Source organism: Muntiacus reevesi, chromosome 15 (assembly GCF_963930625.1).
Source record: "Muntiacus reevesi chromosome 15, mMunRee1.1, whole genome shotgun sequence".
Lineage (NCBI taxonomy): Eukaryota > Metazoa > Chordata > Mammalia > Artiodactyla > Cervidae > Muntiacus > Muntiacus reevesi.
Window position 1 is genome coordinate 29563338 of NC_089263.1, and position 23888 is coordinate 29587225.

Genomic DNA, 23888 nt, shown 5'->3' on the forward strand with positions numbered 1-23888 from the left:
TGTGGAATTATCTGTTCTATCTCTGAGTGGACTGAATATTTGAGAAATGTTCTAGTCTTCACCCAAATCATTGCTTAAAATAGTTTTTTTTGGTGGAAGCACTTAAATCCAGCCTAAGGAGCCATTACCTACCCAGTCAGGACTTCTGGCCATCCCAAACCCAACAGGACCCAACAGTGAACTGTCTTCTCCCAAAAAGGAATTCTATCTGGCCCCAGTCAGTGGGTCTAGACCTACCTGGCTGTCCTCCCCAGCCCATTACCAGAGTGAGTCACACACTTTGACTCATTTACAATGGCCCTTAGCCCCCTTCCTGCCTCGACAGGAGCCAGTGGTTTCCAAGACATCTACGCGCCACGAAGCCAATCAGTCAGGCATAGTCACCACTGGAACTGTGTCCTTCTTCCTCCCCTGCTCTGGCTCCCTCTCGTCCATGTCCACTGCCGACGAAGCCACTGCCGCCAACAGTGTACGTTGCGGGAATGCTAGTGCCCAATTCGGGGGCCACAGGATACCCAAGCAGGGTAGGGATGAAAAGCCTTCCCTCCCCCCAGACTCTGTACCAAGCTATCCATGAGCCCAGACCACTCTGGTCCTATTTGCTTCTGGCTTTCACTTCTCTTCACCCAGGTCTCCAATTCAATCCAAGGGGCCGCACTGGCACATCATGCCAACTACACCACCACCTTCATCCTTGCCCTCCCTGCGTCTTCCCCCCAGCCATGCACTTCCTCCTTCGATAGTGATAAAACACAGATCTGCGTGCATGTCTGCAGATGTGAGCAGTCACTTAGAGGAGAGGGAGGGGAACAGAGGAGCTGCCCAGGCATGTTCTGAGCCCCAGCTGAGCTGCCACAATGCACCCATTCCATAAGTACCTGGAGCCAGGGCAGCTTTGAGGTTGGTCCAGACCCTCAACAATAGTGAACCAGATTCCTTCTGTCTGTCTGCTCTGCTGTCAGCAGTGTTGGCTTCATCCTGATGCTGTAAGGTTCTCCTTATTTTGTGAGAGAGCTGCCATGGTTATCTGGCCACATCATCTTCATACATACCTGGCAAGAGAAAGAATGGCTGCCCATCATTCTCTTTCAAGAGCAACAAAGAACTTTCCCAGAATTCTTTAGCTGCTCTCTCCTCATGTCTCATTGGCTAGAATTGGGTCACATGGTAAGGGATATGGGAATCCACAGCCCAATCAGGGCCACACCTTGAAATGTGTCATTTCCCGAAACACATTGATGTTACCCAATGGGCCAAGAGTAGGATGGATATTGGAGAATTGTCCGCAATACACCACAGCCTGTAAGGAACCCAAGTCTTCATTCATAGCTTTTCATCCAGAATGAGAACTTTCCTTTTTCCTTTATAGTCATCATTGGATTTGGAAAAGAACTAGAAACATGTCTGCCTTCTCAGACTGTTTCTTCAGTAACTTGCTTGACTTGATTATTTCACTTGGAGGCAGTTTGACTTGTGTCCATGATCCCAGTGTTTCCCTTTGTGTTTCCATGTAACCAGAGCCCCGTCTGGGCCTGCTTCCCTTTGGGACATCACCCCATTAAACAGTGGAAACGTGAGATACAGAGCTGCTTCTTGGTGAACCAGCTGTCCCCCTTTAGAAGAGGGACACTGAGTTTGCAGGTGGCTAACTCATGGCACAGACTGGTAGTTCTGCCTTTTCTTAACCAGCTTCACTACACTGAAGGCCTGGTTGGTTTGCAGGGTCTGGGTTAGCTAGACAGGAGGTCACAGAAGACAGAAAATTCAGAGAAGCCCAGAGTCTCCACCCTCAGGAGGCACATAGCCCATAGGAAAAGTGATGGCGACAACACATGTGGGAGGAAGGCAGTGAAAGCAAGGGCTGTCACCCCCGTTTATAGAGGAGACTCTGTGGCCCTCCAGAGAGATACTGCTCCCCTTCTTTTGGTGAAAAGCAAGTGCAAGGAGAGTTATGGGAGAGTAGGCAGGATCGTCTTTGTCAAAATATCAAAACTAAGAAATGAAAAATATTCAGCCTTTTGTAATTGTTTATGTTTTAGTGTTCTACAGGGTCTGACCTGGCTGGTCAGGGCCAGACCTCTAGATGGGAGAAGCTTGGAGGAAGGCTGGGTAGACAGAAAGGGACATTGCTTGGAGATGATGCCAATGACACATTTCTGAAATAACTGCAACTTCACAGTCAGAGGAAGAAAACCTAATAGTTTTTGAGATGTCAGGTTAGGAAAAGAAGACAGGGCCAATATAGCAACATCTTTAAATAACGACTGAAATAATTTTAGACATGCCAGCAAACAAAGGCTGGAGGCAAAGAGGGAGGAGGAGAGGTACCCCCTGATCCATGACCCTATATTCCCTTCTCTCTCCCCACACTCTGTAGTCCAAGGACCACCCCATCCAGAAAGTCTTCTGTCCCACAGCCCACCCAGGCCAGGATCTCACCTCCGTGCACTGTAGCCCCTGGCCTACTTCTGTCTCAGCACTCGTGACACTAAACTCTGCCCTACTCTCCAGCCTCCCCATGGTACTGGATTAAGTGCTCCCTCAGGACAGAGATCAGATCCTTTGAACCTTGGAGCACAGAGGGGTGTTGATTAAGTGAAGGAATGACCTAAGTGAGTAAATGGATGGATGAGGCTGTGTTAAGATAAAATTAGAAGAGAAGGGGAAGCCCAGTTTTATTTGGGGAGAGGTGGAGGCTAGTCCCAGACCTATGTGGGGTCCAGAAAGAATCACAGGAAGGGACCAGGATTCTCACACTTCAGAACTCAAGGCCATGGTCTGTGACTAGCCCACCTCTGAGCATCCCTGCTAACTCCACAGCCCCTCCACAAAATCATTCTAAGAGAAATAAATCAGACTTGCCTCAGAACCTTGCCCACTTGAGCTAGTATACTCTTAGCATCCTTTCAGAAAAAGAACAGTTTTGGGGGGTTCTGGGTTAAAAGGCAGTTCTGTCTGTGCCATGACCTTGCAAGTGCAAAGTCCAAAAGTTCTGTATCATGTGGCTTGTAAAGGTTGAGTCATCATTTTTCCTTCAAGGGAAAAAAAAAACGTTAAAAAGAGTTTCCTTAATCCATTTTCTCAATGCCAGTGAGATTTATCTATAATAAAACTCCATCCCTTCCTTTGACACACTAGCTGTCCCTAAACCCAAGCTGACATTGTGACCCATGACTATATTTTTAGTAGTCTCAGGCTTCCATGAGGGTTCTTGATGCCCCAAACAGGGAATAGAGGTTTAATTCAGATTTAAAAAGTAGTTTCTTGTAAGAACAGTTAGCCTGTTTCCTGTAGTCCAAGAACTGCAAAGATTTTATATTTATTAGGAAGGTGGTAAGTTCACCTGTATTTTTCAGCAAAATAAAACTTTTTCCCCACCTGAGTAGGGCCAGGGTGTACAGCCGCTAGTGACCACTAGGTGGCGGCAGAGTGCCTCTGACCATCTTTGCGGGGTGCCTGTGAGCTGCCTTTGGTGGGGGACTTGGGGGGGGGCGGGGTGAGGACATAAACCCACGTCCAGGTCCCCAAGGAAAGTGAGCTGGATTTATGGGGCTTGGGGGGCCCCCAGTCATCTGTGGAGGCACTTGAGATCTGAACTTTGGCCAAAGAGAAGAGGGAGCTGGCTGAACCAGGGTTTGCCAAGCCACAGCTCAGAACCACAGAGAGCTGTACGGGGAAGTGGGGAGGGAGTGCTTGAAAATCGTAGCCCTCTTGTTAACCTCCTGGGTAGGAAGCTGACCTCATCCAGGCAGCCCTGCCCACAAAGCTTGGCACAAAAAAGACTTGGACTTTTGGCCAGTTCCTGCATTAAGGACTCGGGAGGTGAGAGAATCTTGTGGCCACTTGCTTGGTCCAGCAGCACCCCACTCTCTCACTGAATAGGCTTGGACCCCGTGGCAGCCCTTCAGAGGCGTGTGGACAGTGTCCCCAAATCCCCCAAGTAGCGGGTCGATGGTGTGTGTTGGTCATTGTGTTCCCAGATGGGGGTTGATGGCTTGTCAAGCGGGGTGACAGCTCCTGGGCTGGGCTCTTGCCACCGCACCCTGCTGTCTTTCCCAGAGCTGGCATTTCCCAGGATGCAAGATATCTGAGATTCTGGAGCAAGCACAGGTCAGACTCCCGGCACCCCAGCTGCACACCGCCCTCCACCCCAAGGTGGTGGGGCTCACCTTTAACTCTGATTGCAGCGCTGAAGCTGCTCTACGGGGCGCTTGAGTTTCTTCAGTCCCTCCGAGGACTGAGAGAATCACCTCTCACCTCCGACCTGAGAGTCTCCGTGACTGCAGCGAGTCGTGTGCGCGCATTTCTGGGTGTGTGTGCTGCTGTGGCTTGCCTCTTGCGATTGTGTTCAGGAACACGGGGGCTGCTTGACAGCGCTTTTCCTGCTGTCCCAGGTCTCCCTGTGAGAGCGAGGAAGAGGCACAAGTGTGTCCCTGTGGCTGTAGGACTGATGGTTCCCAGAGGAGGTTTGTCTTTTTGAACAAGTTCTTCCCATGTAAGCCCATTTCCCGCTCCTGCTTTCTCCTCTTCCTTTATATGTTCAGCTTTTCGGGGTAGTCTAGGACTAAGAGCTCATGGCGGAGTCAGAATTAACTTATAAGGCTGCAGATTCCATATAGATGAATGCCCTGAGTGCCCTCAGTACAGTGCCTGGCACTTAGCAGGCATGTACTAAGTATGAGCAGGATGGAATGGGTGTGGAAACTTCCCACATTTAGATGATTAATTGCTTTTCTAATGTCCACACACCTAAATCATAGAAGATATGAATGGTATAGTAAGCATTACATTATAGATTTTACATATTATTTTTAATATTTTAGTATAACACTCCTGCAATAAAATAGCAGTTTTCCCATTTGGGAGCTAAGAAACTAAGGCTCAAAGATTATACTCAGATTTCAGGCAGTGGTGGGGCTGCACTTAGTACCAAAACCTAGACAGATGGAAAAGTCTGGCTTTCCCCACTGTTTGTCAACAGAGGGAAAAAAATTAAAGGAATTGTCTTTTAAAACTACTAGATGAGTTAACATTTGTTAAGTGCTCAAAGTGGCATACGTACATAGTAAATGCCTTATAAGTGTTTGTTAAATCAGTACAAATAAAACCCAGGGCAATGCCAGAAGTTGGATTTTAAGTCAGCTTCGTGGCTTTCTCTGACAGTAATTTAATCCTCTGGAGTGAATACAGTAAAGAAAAGTGGGGCCACTGGATGGTCTGTTGATGAAACCACCACCAAGTCTGGGGCACCCAAGCCACCAGAGTCAGAGTCCAGCAACACAGAATTAGAATATCTCAGTGCCTGCGGGCGTGGGGGCGGATCTCAGACTGCCCAGTCCCGGGCTTTAAACTTGGATCCCAGGTGTCCTTAGAAGATCTAGTAGTGAGATTCAAGGGGTCCATGCACCCCTTGGAATGCTGTGCGCACTGCTGTGGTTTTGTGCATTGTTTGGGCTGCAGGGCCAAGGTTTTCATGCCTCAGAGAGCTCTGCAAGCCAGAAGGCTCAGTGCTCTGGTCAAGTAGAGCCTCCCAAGGCTGGAGGTGAGGTAGGGTGGGGAGGCCCAGTGCCCCAGGCTTCATTAAGGCCTCAACTTCAACCCCTTTCTTTGGGGACTTGGTGGATGAAAATCCCCACGCAGTAGGATATGTAGCCATCTGGTCTGGCCACTCACAGAGAAACAGGCTCTTCTGTGATCTTCCACCTCCTCCGGGGACACCGTGGCTGTCCACAGCCTGTGAGCACCTGTTCAGATAGCGTGGGGGTCTCCACAATCCCCATACCCTAGCCACTGCCCCTCCCCCATCGTGCATCCTCCCAGCTACACCAGCCCGGCAGCCACGCTGTGGATTGCCAGGGTGGGAGAAGCCAGGCCCCCCAGGAGCAAACACAGCCCCTGCCGTCCTGGCAGCACACAGCTCTGCTCTGCCTTTCAGAACGGGGCCGTTTCGGTGCCAGGCTTGGGAACACGGCCTGATGGAGTAGTGACCTGGAGCCGCCTCCTTCTGGGCCACGCACGCGGCCTGACCTCATATGAAGGTCCCGTCAGAAACTTGCCAGAGTTCATTCTCACATTCTAAAAGTTATTCTTTCAAACTTCTATCAAGACACCTAAGTATATAAAGCGGGAGCAGTAAGGATACTCCCCTCCCCTCCCGCTCCAGGGTTTCTCTGAGGTCTCAGGAGTGACTGGTGGACCCTCACAGTAGGACACACGCCTGACTGCTGGGAGATGCCATCTGCTTGTTGGTATTTACAGACTTTGGCAGCCCAAGCCGGCCTCCTGGAGCTGTCCCCTCACTGTCACTGCACCAAGATAGGAAATTGGGAGATGCCTACCCTCTGGTGGTGTTCCTGGGGATAACACCACCCTGAAAACCCACTCCAGGGCTTTGATGGACAGGACTGGAAGCTCAAGAGATGGAGGAAAGTATCTTCTCTAATTAAAGAGTCAATGCTGATTTCCCTTTTGGCCCATGCAACCCCTTGAGTCATTATTTAATCACTCAGGGACATTATGAAGCTGGAAAGATTCTATTTTTCTGCTAAGACACAGTCTCCTAGGAATGTCTGAATCATTTGAGTCTCAGAGGACATTTTATCAGCAGCTTGGGATTTCAAACATTGGGGCAGCCAGGAAGTCTGCTGCTTCAGCCCAGCCTCCATCCTGGAGCTTTGGGGCCCACAGTCCTGCTCTTCATGGAGCTGGAAGCCCAGAGCCTGCTCGGACTCTGGCTTCAGTCTTAGGTCTGGGCTAAGGAAGCCCTCGATGCCCCTGAAGACACACCCAGTCTCAGTGAGAGTTAGCACACCTTCTTGCTCCCCAGAGGGGCTGCCTGCTTCGCCATCTCCTCAGTGCTGGGTCCTGCGCCCCAGGCCTAGGGACTGGCTAGGGACCTGCTTGCCTTTACTGCCTCATCTCTTCTGCACCCAGACTCCCCTGACCATGCCCTGCCCACCTCCTGAACTGCCCAGTCACCCAGATCACCCAGGATCTCACTGGAATGCAGACACTCATCCCATGGGTGTGGGGAGGCCCAAGAGTCTGTGTTTCCAGCAAGCCCCAGGTGATGCTGCTGCTGCTGGTTCCCAGAGCCCACTGGGCATCAGGGACCAAAGACAGTGGTTCTCAAGTTCAACTGCACTTTGTGAAAGTGTTAGTCGCTCAACTGCATCTCACTCTTTGCGACCCCATGGACTGTAGCCCACCAGGCTCCTCTGTCCATGGGATTCTCCAGGCAAGACTACTGGAATGGGTTGCCATTGCCTCCTCCAGGGGATCTTCCAAGGAGATAAAAAAAATACTAAGGCCTGAGTCCCACCCTAGAGGCTGTGGTTTGAATGATGTGGTGTGTGGCCCAGGCACTGGGATGTTTTTAAGCTGTCTTAGTGGTCCTGGAACCAGCCGAGGTTGAGAGCCATCAAGCTGGATGCAGACTGCAGCCTACCTGCACCAGGCAACCACTACTCAGCAGCTACTGGATCCATGGATGCTGTCCTTTCCTTGACAGGTGGTCTCCCTCCACCTGCTGCAGCTGAGTCCACCCCCATGTGTATTGCCCTGGGGTTCACATAGAGCATGTGTGAATCACATTTCTTGAACTTGTGCAAAAAGAGGGTTGCAGGAAGTCACCCCCAGATAGACATGATTGAGGGACTGGTAGCTGAAGGCAGAGCAGGGGCCGGGGGGACCTGTGGGCTGGGGCAGGAGCGGAAGCACAGGACCGAGGCAGTCTTGGGCTCTGTTTTGCAACTGCCCTAGATTCTCTGGGGCTTCCCAAGGTGGCTCAGATGGTAAATAAGCTACCTGCAATGCAGGAGACACAGGTTCAATCCCTGGGTTGGGAAGATCCCCTGGAGAAGGGAATGGCAACCCACTCCAGTATTCTTGCTTGGAGAATTTCTTGGACAGAGGAGCCTGGCGGGCGATACAGTCCATGGGGGCGGGCGATACAGTCCATGGGGTCGCAGAGTCGGACATAACGGAGCAACTAACACTTTCACTTGGGGTTCTTTATGAACTGCATTGGTTGCCCCAAGGGCTGTGGGAATGCCTGCCGCACCCGCCCCGGGTGGGTTAAGTAAACTGCCTCCAGCCTAAAGGGGAGAGCCCCACCTCCCCCACCCCCAGCCCAGCTCCCGGCTCCTGCCCTTCTGGTGTTTACTCTGCCAGAGATTCCTTGGGAGTCCAGTAGAATTTTACCATGAACAGTCCCCGTTTCCTATACATCACCACCCACCCTCAGATATGCACAGCCTCACTCCCTCCAGCTCTTGCTCACAATGGCAGTTTCGGGGTGAGGCCCACCCTGACCGCCTAGTTTGAAATGCCACCCTTCATGCCCCTCTTTTCCTCTACAGAACCCACCACCTTGTCACACACCACCTAATTTCCTAACCTGTCTTATTTTAATGAATGAATTCTGTCTATTTATGTTCCGGGGGCACCGGGTCTTCATTGCTGCACACGGGCTTTCTTTCGTGGTGGCGGCAGGAGCGAGTCTCTAGTTCTGGTGCACGGGCTTGTCGCTGCCGAGGCTTCTCTTGTTACTGAGCGTGGGCTCTAGAGCAAAGACTCAGTAGTCGTGGAACTCAGGCTTAGTTGCTCTGCGGTACGTGGGATCCTCCCGGGCCAGGGATCGAACCCGTGTCCCGTGCATTGGCAGGCGGATGCTTCACCACTGGACCACTGGGGAAATTCCTAATGTCCTAGTTTGTCATGTTTATTGTCTGACTCTCACCCACTGGAATGGCAGCCTGAGACCGATGCCCGTTTGGGTCACAGTGTCTGGCATGCACTTGACTTCCAGACCTTCCCCAGCCTGGTTTCTCAGTCCTGCCACCTAAGCGATGCCGTGGTGTCAGGGCCAGGCCCGCATTGCCGGCTTGGAACTACACATCCTCACTGAGCACTGACTGCTTCCCAGTAACCAAACCCGGGTCTGCCTAGGAAGTTTTTCCAACCACACAAGAAAATAAAAAGCAACATCTTAACATTTGAAACAGCAACATGAAATGACTTTTTCCTCCCATGGAGACAGCTCAAGCTTGGAGCTTCCTTTTTAGAGGGAAAGACTGCTACTTGAAGAAGCACCTGAGCTACTTCTCAGGGTAAAAGGCTTGGTCTCTGAGGGGTAGACCCCATGCTTCGGGGATGCACAGGCATGGAGGAGAACAGGTGCCCCCCGCCCCTGTTGGGCGTACAGGTGTATCTTCCTCTGGTGCTCAGCGTGGCAGCAGCTCCAGCAAATGGCCTTGGCAGCCGCCCTTTTTTATTCATCACATGGAAAGCGCTTGCCTCAGATTTCAGGTGACAGTGAAATGGCATCAGTTTAGGGGCCACAGATGATTGGACTGGGTTTCAGGGAGGATGTGGAATTGGAGCTGGATCTCCTCTGGGACCAGATGATGAAAGTGCTTGTGGCCTCGGGGAGGAGTGAACAGGAGGTCAGAAGGCAGCAGGAAACATCCAGAGGACGTGCTGAGGCAGCTGGATCTGAGTGAGAACTGCGGTGAGAGGTGCAAAAAGATTAAAATAGGGCCCGTGGAAGGGAGCTGGGAATGTCATGTTGTGAGAAAAGAAGACATGACACCCTCAGCATGGACCAGGAGGAGAGGAGGTCAGTCGATGGTGATGGTCAAAGCTACCTTAGAATTCAAAGGGTCTGACTTCCCTGTTGCTCCAGTGGCTGAGACTCTGAGCTCCTGATGCAGGGGGCCCTAGTTTGATCCCTAGTCAGGGAACTAGCTCCAACATGCTACAGTGAAGAGTTCACACAGCACAACTAAAGATTCTACATGCCGCAGCTAAGACATGGTGCAGCAAAAGAAATAATTTTTTAAAAATCCAAAGGGATCTTTCATACACAGAAAAGCATGCACAGCTGATAGCCCCTATGGGCAGAGCCTCTAGGTTCCTCTGGGCCTTGGCCAGGTGGGGCACGGCTGTCCCTCTGAGCTGACTGCCCTCGTCCTTATTTCCTGGCCTCCTGGTCAGACACGCACAACCCTCCCAGCGTGTCTCTCTCCTGGTCTTTCCTTCCCTGATGCTGGCTTCTCACCTGTTCCCCAGGGTTCCCGTGCATCCCTCTGACTTATCCCAGTCAACCTCACCAGACCCACCTCAGGCCCACTCTGCTCTGAATTTAGGGCTGTCAGATTTAGCAAATAAGGTTACAGGGCACCCAGTTAAATTTGAATTTTGGATAAACAATGAGTTGTTGTTGTTGTTTTAGTGTAAGCGTGCAATGATTGTGCATGCCTGCTTGCTCAGTCGCTTCAGTCGTGTCTGAGTCTACGACCCCATGGACTGTAGCCCACCAGGCTCCTCTGCCCATGGGATTCTCCAGGCAAGAATGCTGGAGTGGGTAGCCATGCCCTCCCCCAGGGGGTCTTCCCAACCCAGGGGTTGAACCCGCTTCTGTTACGTCTCCCACTTTAGGCAGGTGGGTTCTTTACCACTTGCGACACCAGGTGGATTCTTTTACCCACCGAGCCACCTGGGAAGCCAAATGCAGTGATTGGGATACATTTATAGTAGAAAATTGTTGCTTGCTTATTCAAGATTTAACTGTTTGCCCTGTATTTCCTCTGGTAACCCTCCTGAGGTCTGCATGGTGTTGGTTTGAAGGTTTACCCTGCAGCCTATTAGGCGTGGGCCACCAATCGCTTCTTGACTTTTCTGCTAAGATCCAGGATGGTGGGCAGCCCTCGTGAACATTCAGGAAGGTGGAGCAAGGTGGTTCTGCGGGGGACTTCGAAACCCGCCTTCTGTCTGGCCCCCACTCACTCTTGTCCCCATGTCATCTGCTTGTCCTCAGTGAGAACCCTCCCTTCTACCTGGCAGCTCTCCCCACCCCTCACCCCACCCACATTCTGGGCCGTGGGCTTGGGGGTCACATCAGTCACCCTCTGCCTGTTCAAGGTGCCTTCCATCCTTCCCCATCACCTGATGGAATTCCCCTACCCCTCTTCCTGGGACCAGCTTCTGAGGCTGGGGATTGAACCCCCAGTTTTTTCCCCCAGAGCCAAGGACACCTATCATTCCCATAGGTTTTGGAAAACATCCAAGAAAGATTTGAATAAGCCAGGTTTCCTTGTAGAGCCACGAGCTTTGTCCCACCTTCCCATAGCTGGGGCCTCCTTTGAGCCTTCCCTGGATTGTGAGGAAGAAATCTCCTTTTTGAAGCATCCACAGTATTCCTTTTGTGAGAAGGAAGCACCTCAAGGCAGAAGTCCCCCTTCCGGGGACACCCTCGGGGTCTTTGAGGGATGGTCCTGGCCACTGTGAAGCAGGCTACAGCCGGTTGCTCCCTCAGGACAGGAAGGACAGGGGTGACGGCCGAATCTTTGGGCCATCAGATAATTTATCATCATCATTACCACCACCGTCATCACCACCATCACCCTCGTCATCAGCTGCATGGTTCCTTCCAGGTCAGATACGTCTTCTCATTGAATTTTCAATGACCCTGGAGGTTAAGGAGTTTTACATATGGGGAAGCAGAGGTTTAGAATGCCTTTGGCATGGTCCCAGGAGACTGAAGGTCAATCAGAAGTGAGAAGGCCCCAGTCGCTGCTGTCTCTGGTGCTTCAGGGCACCTAATTCTTCCTTGTCAAGGCAGGCAGGTGGGTCCAGTTCATAAATAACCTACCAAGGCAGTGAGTTTTGACCTCACCATCCCAAGACCTTCTTAGAGGCACCCCCTTTTCACCAGAATCTTGTGTTCCTGAAGGTAGTGGATCAGGTGTCTTAAGAGACCCCCCAGCTCTGAGATTCTCTGCCTTCTCTCTACATCCAGGCCTACTCAGGAAAGATTTCATCTTTGGTGGCCACATGTCTAAGTATGTTCACGATCGTGTAGTCAAGGATTTCCCAAAAGATGGTCCATGGACCACTAGTCCCTCTAGATGCTACATACAAAAGGCTGCCATGGGATAGTGCATTGGGAGACACTGATTCTGTAATTCCTTTTCGAGTCCATTGGTGTATGATAGCATATTAAATGGCACTAAAATGTCCTGCGAAGTAAAATAATCCATTTGACCTTGACGCAAATTTTCCAAAACTTACCAACCATGGAAACTTTTTATTGAGTAACAACCATTAACGTTTTGTGGAACTAGCCTTCCTTACAGTCTGCTTTGAGAAGCAAAGATCTACTTCAAATTTTTTCTTATATAACTGGAAAAAAAAGAAGAAAATTCACTTATTAATCCACTGAGCACTTGTTAGAGGTGGTTTGAGGGTCTCCCAAATATAGAACGTGTGCTCCATTCTGACACTGCACAGAAGTATAATAATAAAGTGAAAGTGTAAAAGTGTTAGTCACTCAGTTGTGTCCGACTCTTTGGACCCCATGGACTGTAGCCGGCCAGGCTTCTCTGTCCATGGGGATTCTCCAGGCAAGAATACTGGAGTAGGTTGGCAAGCCCTTCTCCAGGGGATCTTCCTGACCCAGGGATCAAACCCGAGTCTCTGCATCGCAGGCAGATTCTTTATCACTGAGCCACCAGGGAAGACCTACAGTAAGAAGTGTAATAATAAGAAGAATTCACGCAGTACTTATCACATGGCCAGCCTCTCCACTAACCTTTGTGATCTTCCATCTTTACCACAAGGCTATGAGATGTGGTTTTGTTCCCGTTTAAAGATGAGGAGACTGGAGCACAGGGCGACGCTGTGAGCAGCCCGGGTCAGCCTGTAAACGAAGCTGCATCTCTCAGTGAGATGTTTCCGGTCTTCGTCATTCTGCCCGGCACCCCTTGAAGAAGGCACAGGACCGGGGAGGTGGGATGTGGCGGGGGCAGGGGGCGGGGTTTGAGAGCAGGGCTGTGGTGGGACCTCACCCCTGCTCAGCGCCTGCTCCCCCCACTTTTGTCCCCGCAGGTCTACCTGGCTGAAGCCGTGCTGTGGGAAGAGAGCAGCCGTGTGGCAGGTATTTTTGCTCAGTGCGAGTGTCAACAGTTTCCTGGTAGCCTGTGTAATATTGGTGGTGATTCTCCTGACTCTGGAACTTCTAATAGATATAAAGCTTCTCCAGTGTGAGTAGCAAGAGAGATACATATGCAAACACATATGATGTCAATATTCCATGTGCATCCATCAGGGGTCCCCAACCAGCAATGAGATCTGCCCCCGGCCCAACGGCTGTCCCCACACCATCACCCCCTGGCCCCATATCTCATGGGGGTGACCACGGGGAAAAAAGCATCTGGCAGCCTCTCTCTCTCTGTCACCCCAGCATCGGTTTGCCCCCCTTACTCCACCCAGTGTATCCTCTTTACTTCCCCTCCCCAGCATGCCATGATCAGCAACTGATAAGATCCAAAACGTTGGGGACCCCTGTGTGCACCTTTTTTTTTTTATTGTTCCCATTTGGAATTTTCCAGATTGGAATTTTCTGTAGCTTAGAGTTCCCACATGTGGAGGTGTCTCACTTTGTAGTAACCTGTAATGATAACAGCCACAGTGATGCTAGGATTCCTTGTATTAACCAGTTGTAAGTTGGCAGGGTTGTGTGTCTATAACGTGATCATTTTGAAAGCACTTCTCCATGCATCTGATCCTAATAGCACCCCTGGGAGACAGGCAAGACGGCTCTTACCCCTTTCTATGGATTTGGGAATGAAGCTTGGGAGAAGTTAGACTTTCCCTTGGTGAGAGGTGTTGGAGCTGGGATGTCCATCCATCAGGCCAGTTTTCTTCCTCACCCTGGTCCTGGTGGTGTTGGTCCTGCTTTCATGGGAGCCTGACGCACGTGGTGGCTTGTCTGCCACCTCTCTGTCCTTCCAGATGTCCCTCGGCAGCACAGCCATCAGAGCAGAGGGTCCTCTTTCTGCCCCCAGCCCCTGGTAGACCCCTGTTTGGTGTACCAGCGGGAAGGGCTAAGGGCCTTGACTCTTGGCTTTGGGTGAGTGAGTGCTCTTTGGTTCCCCAGAGGTCCCCTAGTCAGAGGGTGGTTCATTCAAATGCAAATAAAAAAAAGAAATGAAATTGTGGGCCCTCTGAGAGATTTCCTTCCCTGCCATTGCCAAAATCCAGGACTATTGATCTGGCCACCCCCAGACCTGTTCTGTCATCTTAGAATTGTTTTCTTCTCAGTCGCCCCCAGGTCCTTTACTGGAGTCTCTGCATTCAGGGTCCGTCAGAGCTCCTGCCAACCTGTTAGCCTTCCCTCCTCTCTGAGAGGGCGGCAGGGAGTACAGAGTTGCTTTTGTCTGATGAGCCTCATTGGCTTTGTACAGCTGGTGGCCCCTTGGTTCTAATCACCGTATCTCCCAGCAGAAAGTAACCAGCGCTGATTTTACACTCAGCCTGTCTTCAATTATACTGTGTTGTCTATTTTCCCTCCCACTCATCCCTCCGTCTGCTTTTTATGAGGTCTGACCATAACAGTCTTTCTTTCCCTGTTGTGGGTTACACCCGGGGCCCTTGGCCGCTCAGGCATTGGGTAGAACCGAGAACACAGCCGACACTGGAATTTTGCTTAAAATTAAGTATCCAGGAGATTGATTTTGGTGGGAGATCCAATAGCAGCTCATAAAAGGCATCTTAAATTCCATAAAATGCACAATCAGAGATTTATTGCTCTTCTAAAGCAAACCGTAAAAAAAGGCCCAGGAATTCATTTGAGAAATAATGGGGAGAGATTTTATGTTTCCAGAATCATCTGGAGGTCCCTTCAGAATCACGCAGGCCTCAGCCTCCCAGTTCCCACTCATCTTCATGTGACCCACGGTGGGGCAGGCCTTGCCTTCTGAGGCTCGTATTGGCTTCAAGCCAGGGGTCCCAGAGTCTCCCACCTGGAACCTGGCTTTGCAGCTTTCTGACCCTGGATATGCTCCAGGACTTCGTTTCCACCTGCCCATCTCAGAGTTTTCGGGAGACTGTGGGTTCCTCTCTTTGGGCCAGCCTGCCCCACTGATGGCTCAGGGCATTTTTCCTGGGCCCCCAGGGGCGCTGAGCTACGTGCTGAGCAGGCCTGGCCAGAGCGCAGTAGGGAAGCGTGCTCCCAGCAGCATTCCTGCGCCTTGTTTCATCCCTGCCACGCCGCCCGGGGTCACCCACTGCTACCACTCTCTCTTTCGGGCTAGCCCTCTGAGCGGCATCCCCTTCTACTCTCTCTCTATCAAAGCCCATTTGCCCTTGTCCTGGGCCCCAGCATCCTACAGTTAGCTTCAGGGCTCCTATACTATGAAAGGGTCTACCAGAGGTGGTGCCTTAGTGCCAAGGACTGTCTGGTGGAAGGCAGGATGGGAGCTTTCAGTGGCTGCTGGCGCTTCCTGCTCACGCTCTGGGGGCAGGAAGCTATGGCACTTTCAGGAGGCTGACATCCCCTCCCCACCTCCAGCTCCCTCTGCCAGTCCCAGCTCCAGTCTTCTCCCCAGCATACTTTGGCTAACACTGCCATCTCAGTCACTCAGAATTTTCAGAATGAGAAGTCAAAGGAAGCTTGCCTTAAATCCCACTCACAGAGCGCGGTGCTTGGGGGTCAATTGTGGTGGGGATTTCTGAAAGCTCATCTAGACCTGACCACAGCTGCCTCCGCTGGTCCGAGAGCCCTGGCTGTCTCCGTCAGCCCCCTCTGGAAGGCTTCTAGAAAGACGCAAAGCCCACAGTGGCTGGTGGGATCGAGCTGGAACTCAGAGGCCGCCTGTGGAGAGATGGAGGCAGCCTCTCAGATAGAAGGGAAAACAGCATCACAGACCCACCCACCTCCCTCCACCTCCATTGCAGACCGCCCTTAAAGCTCCCTCACGTTCTCTGGCCTGATTGCTTCCCAATCCAAATGCTCACTCTCTGGGCTCCTGAAGGCCTGCCTCCATGCCACGAAGCCTGCTTTGCTGATGGACCTCATTCCTTACTCCTGAAATTGACCCTGCTACTGTGCTTGCAGTTTCCAGCGCATTCCAATTTGCCGGCGTGATACACTGGATCAGCCTGGTCATCCTGTCGGTGTTCTTCTCAGAGGTAGGTTGAGATTTGGGCCCTGGGACCGTCTCTTTAGGGCAACTCCTGTCCCAGGGGGACGAAGCTTTAGTTTCTTGGCCCTTGAGGCTGCAAAGAGGGAGACGCAATACAGGGAGCGAAATTGTGTGCTGGGCCTCGGCGGGTGGCCCAGACGGTGAGCAGGTGTCGTCCAGGTAAGGAGAATGGTGACCTCTGTGAAGGTGAGGCTGAGTGGGAGGGGGTTGAGGGAGAGCAGATGGTTTGTGCGGCTGGTGAGGAGCAGCCAGAGGCCGGGCCAAAGCCCAGGGGCCTGGAGGTGGGGAGATTGACTGGGACGGTGGTCCTGGGTGCACGGGGGCCAAGGCTCAGGAGGCAGAGAGATGGAGTCACGGGCCAGGCAGTGGACTTGACCCAGGTTTTCAGGGGGAACAGGGTCTGGCTAGACTGAGCTGTGACCCTTCCGTGGGAGCAAAGGGGCAGGTGTCTGGAGTCAGGGAGCACAGATGCCCTCTGCCATTGCTAGAGTCAGCTGATGAAGCCCCAGCCCATATCTCTGTGTGTGAGATAAGAGGGGAAAAGCGCCTAGAAGCCCTAGGACCCTGGGTTTTGATGAGAGCTGATAGCCTTGAGTGCCTCTGAAAGGGATAGGAACCAGGATCTCGGCCCAATTCCTCTGCCTCGATGGGAGGGTGAGTGGCCAGTCCTCTGAGCGGCTCCTGGCCTGTCACAGTGACCCCTGCCTGCGTTTCAAGGGCATCGACTTGGGGCTCTTCCCAGCAGGGTCTACGGGAAGGCTGAGAAGACTGGGCTTCGTCCTGTGGGTAGCAGGTCTTTATAGAACTAGAGAGTTTTGTGTGGCAGCCCGGTTCTTCCTAACTGAAGATGGGCCCGATTCAGCTGACCGCTGGCCTGCTCCCTCTGTGAGCCATCACCCCACACTGCTGCAGGTCCAGATTACCCCAGGCAGAGTCCCACTGGGGCCTCTCAGCGTGCTCAGGAGGCGTGGGGAGGAAGTCAGAAAGGAATATGGTGCAGAGCCTGTTGGGGAGGCATGTAGGCTTGTGCACACACACATATGCGCACACACATACACACACAGCTCATACCAGCTTAGAAGCAGAGGGGCCTCTGAGTCCCAGAGCACAGCAGGGCCTCAAAGGGCAGAAGGATGCTCTGGGAGAGCAGTGATGTGGGTGGAGGGATGGAAGTAGAGAGTGTTTTGTGATGTGATCAGGGAACCCGAGGAGTCAGGCACCCAGGATCCTCTCGTGTGCGGGGTTCTCGGTGGGCCGGCTCTGACACCGGCTAGTGGCATGCACTCTCCTCCTCACAGAGTCAGGGGAGGCCCAGGCCCCTTAGGCCTGGAGTCCAGAATCCTCCGCCTGGGCGTGGGGTGTGCTGGGCTGGGCAGCAGGCATTCCACACCCGGAACATTCTCTCCCCGGGCCTTAGATTCTGCAGCCCATGAAGCTGGCCAGAGAGCCTGGGCTCAGACTGAGGGGGCAGACCCAACACTGCCCCTCCTGGGAGGTGTCCCCACCAGCTCACCAAGGTCACTGCCCCGGAGATGCTTCGGCCCCCAGATCAGGCCTGCACCCCGGCCTGCTGCCCCTCGGAGGGTCCTTGTCTCTGGCCAAGGGGCCCCCTTGTCTCCGCTCACCAGTGCTCCCTCCCACACATACACGGGCCGTGGCCAGATGTCTGCTTGATGCAAGCTTGGAAAATGTGCCATGTGTCTATGACTGCCAACAAAAATGTTTAATCAGTTGCTGCGGTTCTTCCATCTATCCCTCCGCTTTGGTTTTATTGGCTTCACAGAATTTATTACCCAGCGTTAATTTGGCATTCCCTCCCTGTCACTGCTAGAGACGAGCCACCTGAAACAGATAAGCCCCTGTGTATCGGCATCGTGGCTTCAGACCCTCACCCGCCCCCCGCCCTGTCGCCACACCGTGGACGGGGGCTGGGCTTCCCACAGGCTCAGCAGGGAGAGCTGCGGGCTGGGGGGAGAATGACTGCGACCTTGGACCTTGTCAGAGAGAGGGTGGGGCTGAAAGGTGGGAGTAACGGGGGGTGGGGGTAACAGAGGGGTAACAGGAATAATAGAGGGATAAGAGGAAAGTAACAGGGGAGACCTGCCTTCCCCAGCACAGCCAGCCCCTCATGAGGGGCAGCCCAGCTCGTGAGCCTGGGTGTCCCCAGAGCTCCCAGGAGAACCTAGCATCCGAAGAGGTTAGAGCCGTCCCACCGAGCAGGGGGCCCAGCCCCAGACAGTGGACCGAGGCTGACCCGAGTGAGGCCTGTTAGGAACCAGGCTGCACAGCAGAGGATAAGCAAAGGGCAAGGGAGCGAAGCTGCATCTGTGTTCCCATCACTCCCCATGGCTCGGGCTCGCGTTGCCACGCGTCCCCCACCCCCTGCCCCATCTGAGGAAAAGTTGTCCTCCACAGAACCAGCCCCTGGTGCCAAAAAGCTTGGAGACCGCTGCCATAGAGGCCCCCAACCCCTACTCCCCGAAGGGCTGGAAGTGTGTGAAGGTGTCTGTGCTTCTCATGATGACAGGGGCACCTCTAGTGGGAGTCAACTGTCCCTCCGCCGTGGAGCAGGCTTGCAGATTTGCCTGCTGAAAATGCCAAAAGCGTCCCTTTAAAACCATGCAGACAAGGACCGCAGCCCAGGGTCACATAGCCGGTTTCCACCAAAACGGGGCCCAAGGCTCCCGACTCTTGTCTGGCCTGTCGCCACTGCATGCCCCCTCCCTATCCAACCCCCTTGGGCCTGGTGCACGCAGGCGGGGAACAGACTAAGAATCTGAGGGAAAGGTCTGGGTCAGCAAACGAGAAAGAAATGGCCTGACCCTGTGATACTTCTGACCACAGATCCAGCACCCCCCCCCCCCAACCTAGGGAGAAGCCAACACCGCTCCTTCAGGGCTGGCCCTTGTCCCTCTGGGGAGTGCCCAGAGCCATGGCCACGGGCCGGGGATGGGTGTGGTGTCCAGGAAGGTCCCACCCAAAGGGCTCCTGAGGCCAGGCAGCCAGTCACCTAGTCCTGAGCCACGTTCCACCCCACATCTCAGCTGAGCTTTAGGACAGTCGCCGAGTCAGGCAGGACATTTTGTGAGTTAGGAAACTGAGGCTGTGGAAGAGAGAAAACTGCCAGGCCCTCAGGAAGATGGGCGGCGCGGATGCAGGCCTCCAGGCGGGTGTGTGAGTGCCAGCCTATCCTCGCCCATCTCAGAGCTCCAGGGGCTGCTCCAGGGAAGACACCCGAGAGCACAGAGCTGAGTCCAGAGAAGAGAAGTATGGGTCTGCTTTGGGTTCAGTGTGAAGGCATCTATTTTTTTAAATTAATTAATTAAATTTAATTGGAGAATAATTACTTTACAATATTGTGATGGCTTTTGCCATCAACATGGATCAGCCACAGGTATATATGTGTCCCCCCATCCTGCACCTCCCTCCCCCTTCCCTCCCAACCCTATCCCCCTGGGTTGTCCCAGAGCATTGGTTTTGGGTGCCCTGCATGTTGAAGCATTGTGCATTGAACTTGCACTGGTCATCTCTTTTACATATGGCAATTCAGTTTGAGGACATCTGTTCAAACAGGCCAAGCTATTCAGCAGCAAGGCAGATGCTTCTCAGTGTAGTGAGAGTAGGCGCCCCACATGCAGTCAGGCCGGGCAGGGTCCCTGCAGGGGCACGAGGTGAATGTGGATGCCTGGCCAGCTTCCTGGGCCATGACAGGCAGGGTCATCCCGCTTCCTCCTGCTTCCATGGGGCCCTGCAGCACTGAGACCGGGCAGAGCCTTCGCAATCCAGATGGACAGTGTGCAAACTGTGTTTCCAAACCGCCCTTGGCTGAGACCAGGCCCAGTGATCACTTGCAACTGGGGAGGCCAGCTGCTTCTCTTCCTGAGACTCCACGAGGCCTGGGGGCCCAGCCAGGCTGGGTCACCCTGCAGCAGGGCCTGAGTGCAGGTCATAGGATGTTGGACCCGTTCCCTAGCCAGGGTGGAGATGCAGAGAGGCCCAGCTCCTTTTCCTGGAAGAGGGGAAAGCTAGCCCATGGTTGGCCTTGTAGATGGGAGCCTTAAGGCAGGGGCAGCAGCCTCTGCTTCTTCCTTCTGTTTATTATTATTAAGATTCTATTGAGGTGAAATTCACAAAACAGAGCCTTTTATTTTTAATGATCGATTGATTTTTGACTGTGATGGGTCTTTGTTGCTACACAGAAGCTTTCTCTAATTACAGCAAGAGGTGGGCTACTCTTCATTGCTGTGTGCAGGCTTCTCATTGAGGTGGCTCCTCTTGTTGCGGAGCACAGGCTCTAGAACGTGCAGGCTCAGTAGTTGTGGCACAGGGGCTTAGTTGCTCGGAGGCATGTGGGATCATCCCCGTCCAGGGATCGAACCTGTGTGCCCTGCATTGGCAGGCAGATTCTTAACCACTGGACCACCAGGGAAGTCCCGACATAACAGCCTTTTATAGGTTCAGTGGCATTTAGCACCCAGTGTTGTGCAACCATCGCCCCTTCCTAGTTCCAAAGCATTTTCATCACCCACAAAGGAGACCCTGTCCCCATTGAGTGGCCACTCAACCCATTTCCGCTCTTCCCCAGCCCCTGCCAGCCACACCAGTCTACTTTCTGATTCTATGAACTTAACTATTCTGGATATTTCATAAAAGTGGAATCGTTCAATATGTGACCTTTGGGGTCTGGCTCTTTCACGCAACATGTTTTCAAGTTCATTCACACTGTAGTGTGGGTCGATGCCTCTTCCCTTTTTGTGTCTCAGTACCCCTTCCACTGTATGGGTAGACCATACTTGGTGCATCCACACATCAGTTGATCAAGGTTTCTTTTAACTTTGGCTGTTAACAGCAGAGAGAGCAAATCCTTCCTCCTTTTGTTTTCTTTGGCCCTTCGGTGGATTGAAAAGAATGAGACTCACTCACATTGGGGAGGCAGTCTGCTTTTACTTAGTCTACTGGTTCAAATGATAATCTCATCAGAAACACCCTCCCAGACACACCCCAAAATGATGTCTGGCTAGACATCTGAACACCCATGGCCGAGCCAAGTTGACCCATAAAATTAATCTCCCAGTGCCTAATAGAGAGCCTGGCACAGAGGTGTATGTGTGCTAAGTCGCTTCAGTTGTGTCCAACTCTGTGACCCTATGGACTATAGCCCGCCAGGCTCCTCTGTCCTTTGGATTCTCCAGGCAAGACTACTGGGAGTAGGTAGCTATTTCCTTCTCCAGGGGATCTTCCCAACCTCGGGGTCAAATCTGTATCTTTCAAGTCTCCTGCATTGGCAGGCAGGTTCTTTACCACTAGTACCACCTGGGAAGCTCAGAGGAGGCACCTGGAAAAAGGAAGCTCTCACTCACTTATCCAGCTCCTACTTTTGAGTGACTCTGCCGGGTGCTGTAGGTGGTGTAGGGCATGAGGATTCCGCCCTGATAATCAAGACGCAGGCCCAGTTCAGGTGTTTACCGTCTACTGGGAAGGAGCCAAGCAGACGTGCATAATGAGAACAAGAAACAGAGCTTAAATCTCCCACTGACTGCAGTGGGAGGGGCCGCAAGCTGCTGGTGGATGTGTGAGCTGCCAGGTGGGTGCAGGGATGGAGGGCCTTCAGGCAGTGGTCACAGCGAACAAGGGACCGAAAAACAGCAACCACAGCATGTCCGGGTGTTGACTGCCGCAGAGGAGGTGGTGAGAGACGTCCTGGGGACCAGGCCAGGTAATGAGGTCCCCTCCAGGTCTTGCTCAAGAGTGAGGCATCTTGTTCATGAGTGGGATGCCTTGCTCAGGAGTGGGGCATCGTGTTCAGAGTGGGGAGGAGGCTCCAAGCAGGAGAGGGGAGTGATGAAATTGGCCTTTTAGAGAAATCGCCCAGGCAAGGCAGTGAGGAGTGGGTGTTGGAAGTGGGAGGGAGACTGGAATTTGGGGACTGTTTGGGAGATGTGGTTCAGCATCGGGGTTAAAGGTTTGACCCAGAGCACTGGAAGCAGGACGGAGGAAGGGACAAGCTGGATGGAGTTGAAGGAGCTAAACTCTGCAGGACGTGGGGACTGGTGACCATGGAGGGGAGCGTGTGAGCAAGAGAGGGGGGCAAGCATGACCTTGGGGGGGGAGGGGGACTGGTCTCCTAAGAGGGGGTGGGGATGCCCTTCACTCAGCCCAGAAACTGCTGCAGGAGGAGGGGAGAGGGGAGGGAGGGAGGCCTCAAGGTGTCCAGTGGGAGTTGAGGCCAAGGGTGCAGTAGGGACACGGAAAAGCATGAGAGGAGAAATGGAGCCCAGGGAAACAACTTGAGGGTGGAAAGCTGACTGAGACGATGTAGCCAGGAGGTGGGAGAAGAATCCAGAGGGGTTGGGACCCTGGAAACCTAAGAAGGAAGGAAGGAAGGAAACGGACCAAGGAAGCCAGTGGTGCACCCCCCAAGCCTCTGAGGAGTCAGCACAAACCAGGTGCGGGCAGTTTTGGTGGGGGCCGCCATCAGGTTGCAGTGGGTTTAATGGAGACACCTCTTCAGAAACTTGGGAGAAGAGGCAGAGGGGTTGGCTTAAGGGAGACTTGGGGTCAGTGAGAGATGCTTCAGGACCGAGGAAGTGGAGATGTTCATATGCTGAGAGGCAGTTCTAGAACAAACTATGCTTGTCTTGTGGATTCCAGCCTCTCCTCTCGTACCCACACCTAGCACGGTACCCCCGCCCCCCGCAGCCCCCCGCAGCCCCCCGCGCTGTGAGCACACAGCCGGATCTGTCAGCGCTTAATGCACTGCCCTTGGTCACGTGGTCGCCACCATGCTCTATCCTGCCGGCCTTGAACCCATTCTTTTAAGGTAGCTGGGAACCGCCTGCTGAAATGAAACCAGTGCAGCCAGTGCGCCTGTCGGCTCTGGTGTCTGGTGCGGGGTCACCTCTGGACTCCTAGGGCGGAGGCTGCCCAGGGAGCAGGCAGATTCCCTTCACCATCCGGATCCGGGCACGTTTGGAAGACCTGAGGGTGGAGGAGGGAAGTGGGGGAGCTGCTCACTCTGCTCCTGTTTTATCAACGCCTAACTCCAGGGGGCGCGCTTGTGCTGCCCTGCGGTCACCCCTAAAAGGTTTCTCAACCGAATAAACCTTTCTTTTGCAAACAAATCGAAGACTGCTTTCAGCTCCCACAGAGGCCTCTCCCATTTCCTAAGTTCTCGTAGTGGAATCCCGGGCGGTGTGCCTACCTCTTGCTGCTCTAGTTTAAAAGGAGGCTTGCAGGGGAGGGAGCCTGCAGCCATCTTGGCAGCAGAAACTTGCTCAGGGGTAGATAGGCTTCTTGAGGAAGCACCAGGGGTCGGCCCCCAGTGGCCTGGTGCCCACCGGGGGTATTCCTTAGGCCAAGCGGCTCCCCAGAGAGCCCGGGCACCGCCCCACTCCCCAGACCCACCAGCTGCAGTGTTGCAGAGGCACAGGCTCAGGGCGAGATGTGCGCTGCTTCCTTCTTCCTGGCTGGTGGGCCCAGCTCTGGGGATGGGTCTGTAGGGGGCAAGGGTGCCAGCCCCGACTCTGCTCACCAATCAATGAGCCAGGGAATCTCTCTGCCTGGAGAAGGGGTTGTTGTTCAGTTGCTAACTCTTTGCAGGTGCAACGGTCAGGTCTTCCCACCCACCCTCATGCTCCATGACGCCTGAGCCCCTTCCCTGGGGAGAAGGGAGGGGCGCCCCTCCTGAGAACAGAGCTTCCCAAGGGAAAAGATGAGGGCCCTGGGGTAGGAAGGAAGAAGGGCCTGGGAACCAGAAGGTTTACCTGCCCCTCTCAGCCTCAGTTTCTGTATCTGTAAAATGGCAGAAGACCTTGGCTTATAGTAAATAATAAATGGTGACATCCTGTAGGTTTGGCCAAGCCTATCTTGAGTGTGGAGGAGGCTGAAAACTCTTAGTCCCAG

General features: G+C 53.2%; 1 protein-coding gene across 2 annotated transcripts in view; it reads left to right on the forward strand.

The window, feature by feature from the left end:
• The window catches only part of TMEM266 (transmembrane protein 266), a 119397-nt gene that overhangs the window by 62873 nt on the left and 32636 nt on the right, over nt 1-23888 (forward strand). Inside the window, exons 1-3 of one of the 2 annotated variants that reach the window (XM_065906979.1) lie at nt 12708-12789; nt 12889-13043; nt 15899-15972. Coding sequence is in view for 1 of the 2 variants with exons in the window: in XM_065906978.1 (XP_065763050.1) it covers nt 12889-13043; nt 15899-15972 (229 nt within the window). In the remaining variant the exon portion in view is untranslated. Of the gene's footprint in view, nt 1-12707; nt 12790-12888; nt 13044-15898; nt 15973-23888 lie in introns of those variants that run through there. The other variant, XM_065906978.1, reaches the window with a different exon arrangement.